The 15,454-nt window shown below is 31.4% G+C and overlaps 1 protein-coding gene across 1 annotated transcript; it reads left to right on the plus strand.

The window, feature by feature from the left end:
* Positions 1-12,718: 12,718 nt before the first annotated feature.
* Positions 12,719-13,880, plus strand: ZFP8 (zinc finger protein 8). The gene has a single exon (XM_007028996.3). The coding sequence runs from the start codon at positions 12,892-12,894 to the stop codon at positions 13,606-13,608; it is 717 nt and encodes a 238-aa protein (XP_007029058.3). The 5' UTR covers positions 12,719-12,891; the 3' UTR covers positions 13,609-13,880.
* Positions 13,881-15,454: the final 1,574 nt, after the last annotated feature.

Raw genomic sequence — 15,454 nt, forward strand, 5'->3', positions numbered from 1 at the left:
AGAAAGTGAAATGGTTGAGAAATTTCTTATTAGATATAGAGTTGTGGCCACAACCAATTCCAGCCATTTTTTTATATTGTGGTAGTGCTGCTACAATGTCTAGAGCATATAGTAATGTCTATAATAGAAAATCTAGACAATTAGTTTAAGACATGATTATATTAGAGAATTAATCTCCAATGGGGTAATTACCATAACATATGTTAAATCTGTAAATAATTTAGTAGATCCTCTGACAAAAGGTTTACCAAGAGATTTAGTAAGAAGTATTACAAAAAGAATGGGTTTAAGACCCCTATTAGACACCAATAGTGGGAACCAAACTTTTAATTAATAACCTCTAATTACAAAGTTCAATGGGTAAAAATAAGTTATTGTTATGTGTCTGTGATGCACTATTAGAATCCATTCCTAAAAAAAAAAAAATCTTATTTGAAAATAGTGAAGTCCATTGCGTATAGAGGTTGAGTTTATACTCTTAATGGAGTTTGAATATTATATTATGGAATGAAAAATGTCTAGAGGAATGGGGACATTAATGAAAACTCTGCCTACATAAACATAAGGAGTGGTGCCGCTTCAACAAGAAGAATTTGGGGGATTCTCTTGTAAATGTTTATTATGAACAGGATAGGCACATGGCCATTATGGTGCTAAAAGTGATTGACCATTTACAGAAAAATAAATGAATATTATGTGGTGTATCTTTAATTCTAACACTAAGAGTCGAGGTTCAATTTGTGGACACAATTTATTTCGTTAGGTTCTGAGATGCATTCGCTAATTGATGGTTTAAATCGAGAGATACCTTTTTGTATGCGTAATATTCATTTGTGTGAAAGGCAAAAATAAATATATATAAAACTAACTTTTCAAACTAGTGGGGGATTGATAGATAGTTTGTTAATGTTGGGAAAAGTTATGACTAAAGACTTATAAATAATTACCTTATTAAAATATAACTTTTGAAAGGTTATTAGATATAATTATTAAATAGTTGTACTATGAAAAGGAACAAGTCCTTTCATCCTATTTGAAGAGTTATATTATGAAAGGATAGAAGTCTTTTCATTGAAAGACGTATACGTTGGCTTATTATATAAACAACGTTCTTACATTACTAATTTCACAATTCTGATAAGTGTGTTAAGAACTTTGTTATATCTTGGAGGTTGAAAAAATACCTTAAGGAAATTGACAATTCATGCCCTCAAAGTCATTCTCTTTCTTCTTCTCTAAATATTCTTATTCTTCTTCTAAATTTTCTAGCAGCACGATAGGTGCAAGAAGAAACGAGAGAAAAAAATGAAATGAAAGAAAGTAGTAGATTGTGTGGCGACTAAGATATCCAAGGAAAAGGTATCAATAGTAGTGAGTTGCCATGTACTCTTGTGTTTATGTTGCCGTTAAAGCTATGCTTTGGTTGTGCTGGAGGGTGTATTTTTTGATTTATTTGTTGTTAGAGCCTATCATATATCGGTCTGAATCCAATGATGGGTGCAAGGAAGAAGGAGAGAAAAAAAAAAAAAAAGAAAAGAAAGAGAAAGAAGAAGAAAAAAAAGGGAAAGTGGAGTTCTATGTGTCAAAAAAATTAATTTTATTTGTTGAATAAAATAAAAAATAATTAAATGTATAATTGATAAATCATATATAAATTTTAAAAATAAAGGGCATATCAATTAATTAGAAATGCTAATTTTGTTATTAAGGGTAATTTTATAAATTCATACTATATTCTTAATAAAGTGTTTCCAAATCAAACAGTACAATATAATTTTCCTAACAATAACATTTCTGTAATCATCACTTTCCTATATTATACCAAACGCTAAATTATTTTCTCAATAATTACATCCCCAACAATCACACACTCACAATCACATTCCTAATAAAATACCAAATGCCACCTAAAATGAAAAACCTATTACCACCATTTACTTTTCAAGTCATATACCCTTTCTTTTAACATTCATGTATCTTTGTTGTTATTCTTTCCTCTTTCTTGCAATATTAACTTCAATCAATTAATGTTGAAATCACCAGATTTCGACTTACTTTACTATTATTTTTTTTTCTAATAGTACATTAATTACAGGCGTGAAAAATACACTTTGTGATGTTGAAAGAAATTAGGGTGCTTATGTTTAGGAAACAAAAGGAAATTGTCCAATTAAAGGGTGAAAATAAAGCTAGTGATTAGAGTAGTGGGCTCGCTAATTTCTATTATTAATTAGTTCAAAGAGCATAAGTAACAATATTGTTAAAGTATTCATATATTATACAATTTCATATACAAATAAATATTCTTATATTTTGAAAAATGTAGCTTGATGCTAACTAAGTCTACAATTATCAAAGTGCATCAAGTTGAGGTTGATTAATTTCCTTTGGTATTTATTTAAATTAATTCCATCAAAAATATGAAAAATGAAATCAAGTTCAAATAAATCCTTGATGAGTTTTTAAATGGAGACAAATTCGAGTGCCTTAGTACTGTCGTGATTCATGGTTTGAAGCCGTTTGTTTAACATCTTTTCTGACCTTCCCAAAATTAATGTAGCTGTCAACAGTGACAATTATGTTCCTCAAAATTTTTCAAGTGGGGGAAGGGGTTGGGGGTTAACGTTGGTTGTTGAAATTTGGAAGGTTTCAGCATATTTTCCCTAGGGTTGGAAGCACTTCTCAAAGAGTTATTCGCCATTTCCATGAAGTAGACATAGTCGGCATGATGATGCATGATAGAAACAGGTTATTATTATTTTTCCACCTACACTAACTTGACCTGTTCAAACTTTAAATAATAACTGCCCTAAATTGATTAATCTACTGATAATTCTACTTGCTACTTGCATGCATGGGGAATATTCCATTATTTAGAAAGGGGAGAGTGGCTTGGGATGTGAGCAATTTGCATCGAGGAATCATTGCAAATAAATGTTTGACATTCCAAAGGAAAATACAATAAGAATTCATTGCAGAGGATTATTACTAATTAATAACCACTTCAAAGATTCTACAATTGTTGCCAAACGCTTCTGCTCAATCTATTTTAATTTTGTAATCACATTTTCAACAATGTAGAGGTTGCCTTCAACTACTTTGCCATTTAAAGTTGATTGACAATAACCTCCTTTATCAGAACTAATTCTTGACGTTACAGTTTTATCCTAATTTTCTTTCCATCCTTTTATTATCTAGTTCTTCTAAGAATATGATATACAATATGTATGCATGTATATTACATTTCTTACCCATTATATCAAAGTTTATATATATATATATATATACATAAAGAAAATGTTTTATGTATTCATTTCATGTGATAAAATAGTAGAGTTCCTAAATCAAGGATCATTTGAATAACCAATACTATCAAATAATATGCTTATATTAATTTTTTTTTCATAAAATTGAAAGACTGTATGGGTTTCTGCTCTGCATAAAAAAATTATTTTCTACTATAACTAGCATTTATAGGGCATTTAAGTAGCTAGTCTATAACGGCACCTTTGGTTGGGATGCCATTCCTCCCCTATTCTCACTCTATTTCTATGCTTGCTTGTGGTTCATTTTTGAATAAAAGATGGCTATTCTCATAGAAGCCATGCCTTAAAAAGGTGGCGAAATAACTAAAACCAACTCTCTCGGTATTAGTTATTATACACGAGTTGGAATGGACTACAAAAATTTTTTTTAGATAAAAATATTTTTAATAATTTTTGTAAAATTACTATTTTATATTATAAAAATTATATATTATTAATATTTTAAATAAATTATTATAAATTAATACTTTAACTTTTAAATTTAAAAATTATAAAAAAATTATTAACATTTTAATAATAAATTATTAATATTTAGATTATTAATTATTAAAAAAATATTATTATTAAATTACTAATAATAATAAATTATTAATATTTTAGGTAAATTATAAAATTATTAATATTTTAGTTATAAATTAATAAAATTTTAAAGAAATTATAAAAAAATCAATATTGCAAATTAAAAAATTAAATTAAAGTTTTAATTATAAATTATTAATAATTTAAACAAATTATAAATATTTCAATATTTTCAAAAATAAACATAGAGAAAATAAAATAAGATAAAAATAATTAAATTATAGTTTTTAAAAAACTATTAATATTTTAAATATATTTTCAAGAAAATTAATATTTTAAAAAAATTATAAATTATAGTAAAGGGTATTTTTATCTTTTTATTACCTATTTCTTTGTTATTCCAAAAATATTTTTGTCAACCAAACATTGAAATATATCAAAATGCTAATTCCATCTCATAAACCAAATTACATAATAATTATTTTTGATTCTACTTTTACGAAATAACCAGTACATTCTCAACTCTATTCCATTCGGTGGACAAATTAATTAAAACTTTGAATTTGAAAATGTTTACTATAAATCTTCGAGATGTTGACAGCTATAATAGGGTTTCAGGGATACGAGATTCATGCTTCTCGTTATGTAATTCTTCAATTTGTAGGTCCGAATAGAATTAAGCTGTGTCAACAAGTATGAAGCAAAATGTGAACGCATGATACCCCGACAGGGCTTCTCGTTATGTAATTCTAATTAACCCAAGGAGTATTTATACGTATAAACTACGAATGTATAAATATATTCGTGATAATTACTCTTTTTTTTTTTTTTATGTGGCTATGATGATTTTGGCCTATGAATTGAAGGCCTAATAAATGCAAATATTTAAGCTGGCCGACTTGTTTGAAATTTTGCTTAGTCGGCAAGCTTCTAATCCTTTTCAAGCTAAATCAATCACATTTCGCGGACTCTACGACACTAACAAACACGTTAAACCTACGATAGCAGTTTATTAAAGCTGAAAACATCAATTTATTTACTAAAAAACAGCCATACTATTATGAATAATTTCTCACAATCTTACAACATTCAATTAGTTTCATTAAATCCCTTACAACACTTTGTTTTTAGTCTCGTTGAAGTGCTTAAAAAATTTCTTTATTTAATTATTGTATAGTTCCATTAAAAAAAATTTAATGCATACGTTTCACTAAAATCAAGAAAAAAAATGATAATGATTTAAATACAAAAAATACTTGTAATGACAACTAATGCCTTGATCAGCACAAGTTTCTTTTCTTCTTCTTTTTCTTTCCTAATAATATGTTCAAATTCCCATTTGTTGAAGGAAAATATAGCATTACAGCTCAAAGTTTGAGGCGAATTTGGTTGGAGTAATCAAAACCTGATTAATTACTCAGAGTTTTCTTAAGGACCCTAAACTTTTTCCCATTTTCCTAGGAATGATAAGTTTTCAGAAGGGGGTACACGTACACAGTACAATACAAACCTTAATTAAGCAAAAGCCCCAGTTTCTAAATGATTAGATGCATAGGCAAACAAATAGTTCACTTTTCTAAATTAATTGTGAATTAAATGTTATGCAATGACAAATTATTAACAAATATGAAACCAAATGCCATGGCAAATGGTGCTGGGATTTGAGAGTCAATTGAATAATTTAGAAAGGTTGTGGGTCTTGATTGGAAAAAAAAAAGATAGAAAAGATTACTCAAGCGTATCAAAGTCAAAGTGGAGAGACAGAAGTAAGTAAGGGTATTGCGATTAAAGAATAATTAATAAAAAGAAAAACTTAAAAGGCTGGGAAAAGATAAAGAGATGCATGCCAATTGCCAATTGCCAATGCCAAACAAGGCTTTGCTATAATGATTAGTAAGTTGATGAAGCAAACAAGGCATGAGTTTTGAAAGGCATGAGCTCTCCACATCAAACTTTTGGTCCACATATGGGAACATACATGTTGCAGGAGAAAGGATGGCGGTGTGAGAGCAAAGTGGGAGGCTCAAGACAGGAGTTCTGAGAGGCAAGGTTGCTTTCAAGCCACCTAATGGGAAAGAGAGATGAGGAACAACGAGACAGCGACCCCTCCCCGGCCCCTTTGCGCCACAACAGACAAATCAACGCGCGGCTATAAGCTTAGCAGCTGCCAGTGCCTGATGAGAGAAATAAAGAATGCACCCTGCTCAGCCAAAATAATAACACCTTATTTACTACTTTTGTATAGAATTAGGGTTTCTTAGGATTGCGACTCTTTGCCGTTGCATGTGGTCTCACGTGTCATTTGGTTATCCCCACATCCAAATTGGCTTAATACCCCCAATAATTTGCATCACCCAAAAAACTAGACAATATTTCAAGCATATTAATTTTACTCAACTTTAAATTTTGGCATATTTTAGAATGTCTAACATAGACAAAGATGGCTTGCCTAATGTTCAAATAATAACAATAATAATAATAAAAAAGATTATATTAAATTTTTTTAAAAAATAATTTAAATTTAAAATTGTGGGACCTTCACACTTTCATGCCTCTCGTGAAATGTTTCAAATACTTCCTCCAACAAGTACAAATCATAATTGCAATTGTACCCTTTTGGAAATTGGACCAGCTCCAATTGCATACCCAAGTAATGTGGGAAAGCATATGCATTCAAGACGAATTAATATATATATATATATATATATATATATATCATTCATAAAGTAATGCAAAGACTAAATATTTAATTTGGGGTCAAAATTTTTTAATTTTTGTCAATTTGGGGTTAACATTTTGATTGTAATAATTAAGAGTCAAACGTTTTCTATTCCTTGCAATTAAGGGTTAACGTGAGAGGTGTCTGACGCATGTTGGACACGTGCATGACATGGACATTGACTTGGAAGGATAAGATATGAAATGGTAGTTTTGTTAGAAAGTTTTGTTGTTAAGTTAAAACAGTTCAAATTATGACGTGGTGTGTAACAATTTTTTCATCATGGTGTGTAACAATTAAATTTTCAACATGACATATAACAACTACATTTTTAACGTGATTTTTTATCACGTGTGACACACGTTTCATCCATTTATTAATTTAGCTTTTAATTATAAGAAATAAAAAATGTTTGACCCTTAATTGTTACAATTGAAACATTTGACTTTTAATTGAAAAAGCACTTAAACATTTAGCCTCAATTTAAAAATACTCATTAATTTTGCATTCATATTTCTCTTGTATATATATTTGAAATGGTAATTGCTTTCTTAGGCCCTCAACAAAATGAATTAATAACTGTGGTACGAAGCGAGCAGACATATTTACTTGGTTGTAAATTGCACCAATCTATGCAGGTCAAAGCTTTTCAATAAAATATATAATATATATAATAAATGTGAGAACTCGTTGGGCTAGAAGTACACATTGGGAATTAGCTCTTTTATACACCATCTTATAAATTTCAACCCCTTCAAAGGCTAAGATTATGAAAACAATTGAATGCATAATAATTTTAATGACAAAGAGGTATGGGTAGAAAAAGTAATTAGGAAAGAGGTGTATGTCATTGTAGATACAAGTAATTGGGTTGTGGACAAGGCAAGATGAGGGTGTGAAAAGGAGGTGTGAGGAAACGTCGCATAAGATGTTGCCACATCAAGAAGGCAAAGGAAACAGAAAGGCATAGGGTTCAACATCAGATAATTTTTCTACTTTGAGAGAGGGGGCATGTAAGTGGTGCAGTTTGCATTGAAGTATTAATTGAAACCCAAACATCAAAAAAACAACCAAAATTGAAGTGGTCCCCCGGAACCTCTGGGACTATGACTTTAATGCAAGGAAGGTGTTTGCATTGCATGAATGAAGGGTTGTTGCTGTTAAAAGGGTTAGAAAGAAATCAAATGTGGGTTTTTTTAAGAGCATGTTGGGTGGGAGAAAGGGGTCCACTCTCCACATATCTTGACATGGCTCAATCCTGCCAACAAGGCTACTTCCATTAAATCCAAAGCTTATAATTTGCGAAAGATGGGGCTCAGACTGATCAGCCCTTCCTCAGCCCAAACCAACCAAATAAATTAATAAAATTAAAACAAATGAAGAGAAAATCCTAACTTAATGACAAAGCCCAAGAAATTATGAGAGAGAGAGAGAGAGAGAGAGAGAGAGAAGAGAAAGACTAAAAAGGAAGAGGACAGTGACTTGTCTTGGGATGGCAACGAAAGGTAGAATTATGAACAAGGGAGGCAGTTGGGGCTTTGAGAATAATTGCAAAACGAGTCAAGCATGCACGAATAAAGCAGTCTGGTTTTTGCAGAGAGACTCCAACGAAATTAAAAACATAAAATTACTATTTCAAATAATACTCACACAAAATCTACAGGTACTGAAATAAACCCACCCTTTCACCACATTTCACTACCACCAAATTTATCAGCTTTCCTTTCCTTCTCTCCAAGTGTACCTCAACTAGGAAGTGAAGGAAAGAGCTTTTTAAGCTGGCAAACGGTGAAAAAACACGAAGGTGGTATATAGTTCTTGAAACAAGTGAAAGAAGGGGAAAAGATTTCATTGCTTCACAGATATATCCCCCCTCCTTTTCTGTATACATGACAAATATTTTATGTACCTGTTCCTAACTCATAGATTTCCTCCTTTCTTTTCTTTTATATGGGAAGTATTTTCTTAATTGAAAAAGAATATTTAGTTAATGATTTTAGATTATTATTATTATTATATACATAACCAATAAAATTATTAAACTCTACAAACACTGTTTAAACTATATTTAAAAAAAATAATATAATTAATTAAATGAATGCGTGGCAACATTCCAACTTCACTTTTAAAGTTTAAAATTTTTTTTCCAATATATAAAATATTAATCCATATTTTTATTGGTTAATTAAAGAAGAGGTAATTAGCATCATTATCATTGCAAAATCTTGAATACGAAAGAGCTCAAATAATTTTGTAAACCGTAACTGTTTGGAGCTAGGCTCTTAATGTTAATGCTGATAGAAAGCAACCGAAAACAAAAGGAAAGGCAGACATATCAAAGAAAGCCATATATGCAAAATGACTTACTTTTTTTTTTGCTTTAATTGATTTATTTTTCATCTTATATTATTTTTAATGAATTGGAATATATGGGTATATTGAATTAATATCAGATGGTGTAGAAAGAGCGCCATAGGATATAAATAGGAAGAAACAATTAAGTACAAATTCAAAGTTCTTATTATTCATAATTAAATAAATGTTGTAAAGTGGTCCAATCACTACCTACACATAATGATATATGTGAAGACAAAAATTAGTTTTTTTTTGGGCCAATTATGAAGACAAATTACTTTAATCTGTTATTAGGTTATAATGTTTTTTTTTTTTGGAAGTAGTTATTAGGTTATAATGTTGATAATGAGAGTTGTGACAAAAAATTTGACACACAAACATATCGAAAAGCCAAGAAACAAAAATCAATTACGTGAAAAACGTCGAGAGTGAAAAAATAGAAAAGGCTTACGACCCTTTAAATGTTAAATATTGGTTTTTTTTTTTTCATTTTTCGTTTCCATTTATACTCTAAATATGATCAATTAGACAAGGTATACAACTAATTTGGGGAATATAGTTATAAGCTGGAAAGCAATTTCAAATAAGTCTAGTTTTCTTCCATAAAAAAGTAATATTAGATATATATATATATATATATATATATATATATATATATATATTAGGAATTCTATTTAGTTCTAACTTGAACTTATGTTACAAACCCTAAAAGCAAATATGATTAAAGGGTAATATATACGTTTTAATAAAATATTAATTAGTATATATATGTGAACTTTTTTATATCTTTTTTTTTTGTTATGCATCAGTCATTTGTAAGCAGAGTGCAAATTGTTATCCATGATCTTTAAAATTTAATATTGAAGTTTATGATCTTTTAAAAATGTTTAAATTTTTTTACTCCATTAACTACAATGAAAATTAATGAAAAGTGTTATCTCAGTATCACATGAACATTTATATAACATAACTTGTTACTCAAATGATTTTTTTTTAAAAAAAAACTTTTTTTTATTGGTTAGGTGAATATCTAAATGTATGAGTCCACTTAATTTTGTCACATGTAAATTTATATGGACGTCCTGTGATGCTAAAGAAACAGATTATGTCAGATTTTAAAGCGAGATGATGAAATGAATAAATTTAGAATATTTTAAAAAGTTTCAAATTCAAAAATTAAATTTTAAGAGTGAATGAAGATAAAAAAATATCATAAAAATGTCATGGATGTCTGATGGTACAATTTCTTATTTCATACACATGGGAAAGTAATCTGTTTATATAAATCAACCGATTAAATCTGCGTACTTAGAGTATTATTAATCATGTTATACATATGTCAGTTATTGTTGATCATGTTTTAGGGTTGATATATATATAGTTAAGAAAACAAGAAAAGGAAGAAAGGGGCAAAAAAATAATGGAGAATGCATGCACAGTATAATTTGGTACCCAGCTGAGAAAGGAGATTATTACAATTGTGTTCTCCATTCGTGTAATCAGGTTAACAATTTTTTTTTTGAGGACCACTTTTGCAGAATACTGCAGCAGATATAAAACAGCCAACAGCTATAAAGAACCAACACCAACTAATAGTACCCCTCCCTGGTCCTGGAGAGAGAGAGCTTGCCATTTGCCTTGCCATGCCTCTCTCTCTCTTGTCTCTCTTGATGAGAAAGAGAGAAAGCAAAGCAAAGGGAAATTTGGAAAAAGAGAGAGATAAATACTTACCAACGAATTGATGAAGTTGGGTCATTTCTCTTTTACAAGTTACTAACGTGGTGTTGACTGATGGATACACGTACAATGGGGGCAATTTAGAGTATGAGAGGAAGAGACAGATTTCCCTTTTTTTTTTTTTTACAGAGACAAAATAAAAAAAAAATGGAAAAAAGAAGTGTGGTGCACCTTCGCTATCCTGCAAATAATACTTTTAAAGAGGCTCATCTTTTTGGATATATTCACAGATAATAACAATGACAAGAACATATGGCAATTATGACGATGGTGGAGATGCTGATGATAATTAATTTATCGTCTATATATTCTTTCTCTCTCTTCTTTCTCCTTATATTCACAGTAATTTTATCGAATTCATATTTCATAAAATTTGAACATAAAATTTAAAAATTTCGAAATTTCTTTCTTTATTATCAAGATAAAATCTGATCATCGGTAAAAATTTTTAATAATTGAAGTCAATTGCAAACAATCTGATAACTGTTAATCTTTGGTTCGATTGCATGCTATAACTAATTTTACTAAGATGTTATTTATATTTAATGATTAAGAAAATAAAGAAAAAAAATGACTTATGATATAAAAAATTGTGTAAATCATTATAAAAATATATAGTAAGATATATACACATAATAATTTATTGTGGAGGTACTTACAAAGAGAGTCAAATCAAGAGGGGCGTACCAATCTAAAAGAAGGAAAAAGAAAAAAACCCACATTTCAAAACCTAAACAATTCACATGAGCATAGGAGTTGATGTGTGCTTTTCCACAAAATACATCCAGCCTCTCCCAATAGGCTGTCAATTTGAATTGATAACTAGCTCTCTTGTTACCATCACCATAAGTAGTGAAGGGAACATGTGTTTATATGAGATGGTAAAGAAGAAAAATACCCGCATTTATAATTTGAAAACAGTATTGAGAGCAATGTGATTAATATCCTTTGGTAACTCAGTAAGTTTTCCTAAAGTACTCTCTCATGAGTCATGACCCTTAACACTTTGGCATTATTTATTGCTCAAGGGATTGTTTTGGAAATAATCAGAGGAGAATCGGTCAAGCTAAATATAGCCTAATCATTCTCTAACAACGTCTTAGTAATTAATTGATTTTTCTTACCTCAAAATTTACTTAATTAACAAGATAATGTAGTAATGTGTATATTACAAATATTCATAAAAAGGGGGGTTTGTGTTCATTATGCATACGGATGGTAGCATAAATGCACCAAACCTCTTCTTTTTGCATCGGCTTAAGGCCTTCAAAGAAATATAGTTTTTCAAAAAAAAAAAAACAAATATTCATAAAAGATATAATAAAATTAGTTTAGATTTGAAGTTGAGATATAACTTGATTGGTAATCACACTTTTTCCCTAAGAGTTTCAAGTTTAAACCTACAATTCTATTCATTAAGAAAAATGCTTGGTTCTAATCTTCTTAGGTATTTAATTTTTTTCTTGGGTATCCAATTGAAATTAAAACATCCAAATCGGTTCATTTCCTTGAGAACATCAACAATAATTATACAACTAATGAATCTAATGATCACAGAACTTTTAAATGGAACTGAAATTTTTCTAAAAACAAAAAGGATTGAGAACATGTTATAATATCAAATCAAAGTATACAAACTTTGAAAAGTTCTAAACCAAATTAGGAATTGTAAATTAATTTGCCTGAATATTGCCATCATTATTTTATAAAGTATCTTTTATAAATATCTTCATGGCATATATGTCTACATTCCTCTCCTCCAAAAGAAAATAAATAAAAAAAAAGGAAAGAAAAAGCAGGGGGCGGTAACATAAATTTTCAAGATCTTAGGAGGAGTGGCAGAACTTTCCAAAAAAACCAAAAATTTAAGTGAAAGGAAGCAAAGGTAGTACTTTGACAACCCAAACTGCCAAAGCCACTCTCATCTGACCAGAACTTGTGGCCTTGTCAGCCCTCACTCTCAGATCATGGGTCAGCCCCATTTGTCTATGGTTCACTCATCCATACCCCCCCCTTTTATAGGCCCCACTCCCTCCCCCCACATAGCTACCTTCCCTTCCCCTTCCCCTTCCCCTTCCCCTCCCCCTCCCCTTCTCTCTCCCCCTTCTCCTCCTTTTCCTCTCCTTTCCTCCCCCCTCGCTTTTGCATTTCCTTTGCCAATCTCTTCAAAACTCCCTCCAAATAAACGCCCACCCACCGCCCTCTCCTCCTTTTTCCTTCGTTTTTCTCTTCTTCATGGAGAAGAATGAAAGGGAAACTCATGACTTCATGAACGTGGAATCCTTCTCTCAGCTCCCCTTCATCCGTCCCGCCCCTATCAAAGAAAAGGGTATTCGTTTATTTGGCAAAGAGTTCGGTGGTGACTCAGCTACGGCGAGCAACGAGTCAGAGTCAGCTGAGAACAACGAAGACACAACGAAGGAGAACGAGAATGGGGATAACAGCAGAAGATTCGAGTGCCACTATTGTTGCAGAAACTTCCCTACTTCTCAAGCTCTAGGCGGTCACCAAAACGCTCACAAGAGGGAACGCCAACATGCCAAACGAGCTCATCTTCAGTCGGCAATGGTGCACAACTCTTTATCCGATGCTCATATTTATGGCCTCGTTAACTACAGGCTGGGCTCAGCTCCAACGCCAGCCATGACTTACCCTTCATGGAACAATAGCATTAGCAGTAGTAGCAGTAGGTTTTATGGGAACCACGGCTCGTTTTCTCAGCCACCCATCAATGGCAGCCCACTGGGATTATGGAGAATCCCTGCTACGGTTCAAAGCAACTCATCTTTCAATCGTGACCGCTCATCATCGCATCCGTTGCCTTTGTTTGCTGGTGATGAGTTGAAGCCGTCGCAGGTTGTTGGTGGTGGTGGTTCAAGTTCCCAGAGTCGGTACGTTTATGAATCGAAGTCCGGCGTGCAAGACCATGTGAGTTTGGATCTACATCTGTAATAATTTGGCAATAACTTTGATTTAAACGAGAAAACAAAATCTTTGCTGTGCAAAATGAGGCGATTATATATTCCTAGCACACCAATCTTATTCACTTGTTTTTTTTTTCTTTTTAACATCTTGGTTTTTTTAATTTTTCTTTAGTATGATTTCATATGTAAATGAAATGATTTACGAGCTCTTCATCATTCTCCACAAGCCTAGCTACCGTGTAACTTCAAAAACATGAGCTGAGATGTGTACGTTAAATTTTTAATCTCTTCTTTTAGCTACTTTGCTCTCTTAGGGTATATATATTATCATTTGGTTAGAGTTTTGGAAACGTTTTCTCTTGCTTTTGAAAGCAAAGACAGAAAAATAAAAATCTCTACTGTACTAATTTGGCTTTTAAAAGTATGGAAAAACAATAGAAACAGTATATAAGGTCATCATATTCTTGATCTTTTTCCTCTTTGGCCATTGTTATTAATGTTTTCTTTTTTTTCTCTTTTTTCCCCAAGATTTATGAATTAGTTTTCTGTCATCTCTTAAGCTTAAAAGGATCATGTTACAGTTGCAACCTATATGTCTTCCCCATTTCAGAATTTTTCACACGTGTGAGGAATATTGTTTTCGAAGTGGCTATCAGTGTGGAGCACATGAACATCTCTGTAGCTACACACGTGTACATAAGTCTATATGTTGTCTGTCTGAAACAGGTGTTGGAGGGTGAGAGAAAGAGAAAGAGAAAGAGAAGGGACAGAGAGATTTAAGATAGAGTTTTTATTCAGTACTCCAACAGTGAGAAAAAAAAAAAAGGAAAACATAATCAGAGAGATGGATTATTGACAAGGTTTTGGATATATGCCCCTTTTCTCTGCATGAAAATGCTGAAGAGAAAATGATGATATATACTTTTTCATGGCATTTTTAGGAATAGTATAGGGCGTAGGTCGCCAAAATTTATTACATGTTCATCCATTTTTCTTTTTGGTCTTTGCTGATAGTATTGAATCAGAATTCAATATATACATATGAACAGAGAAAGAGAGAGAGAGAGAGAGAGAGAGAGAAGATTTTTCTTTTATGTTATTTATGTTAGCCAATCAAACTTTAAATGATGTCTGATGATATGTATAAAGATTTGCGGTGGAACCTCCTGTCATGAGACCAGAAGAGGAGGGAACAAAGGTGGCAATTTTTTGGCCACAGCTGATATATGGAAAAAAACCACCCAATACATACATACATACATACATACTTATATATATATATATATATATATATATATATATATATATTTGAAAGCAGCAATTAATAAATGATCCACTTCCACCAAATTATAAAAAAATGCGCTCCGTCTGATTTGAAATCATATGATTCTTCAGGGCTTAGTGGGACCATCTTGCAAAATGCAAAAAAAAAAAAAAAAAAAAATCATAGATGGGAGAGAACAGGAGTAGCTAGCTGGGGGGGACATTCTTATATAAAGTAAACTGATGAGTGACATGTTCGCTGATGGAAAAAATGTAGGGGCTTGGAAGGGGGATGATGGGTCACTTGACTCACTTCTTTTTTGCCTTAAAATCTGCAAGCACATTTTTTGATTTCTCAGAGGGACAACAGTACCATCCCATCCAAAGCTTTCATGGCTTCAAAAATGGTAAAACCAACCCTCTCACAAAAGGTTGTGTCCTTGTTTTTGCAATAAGAGAGAATTGATGAAGGAACATACGAACATGGCAGTTAAGTCTGCCATCTTTATTTTCTCACCTTTTATATGTACCTTGGCTTTTATGTCTGCAAGAGAGATAGAGAGAGAAGGGGAGTTAGGTGGGTTAGTTTTTATGGGTGAATCGAGAGAGGG

Source organism: Theobroma cacao, chromosome 5 (genome assembly GCF_053813885.1).
Source record: "Theobroma cacao isolate CCN51 chromosome 5, ASM5381388v1, whole genome shotgun sequence".
Classification (NCBI taxonomy): Eukaryota; Viridiplantae; Streptophyta; class Magnoliopsida; order Malvales; family Malvaceae; genus Theobroma; species Theobroma cacao.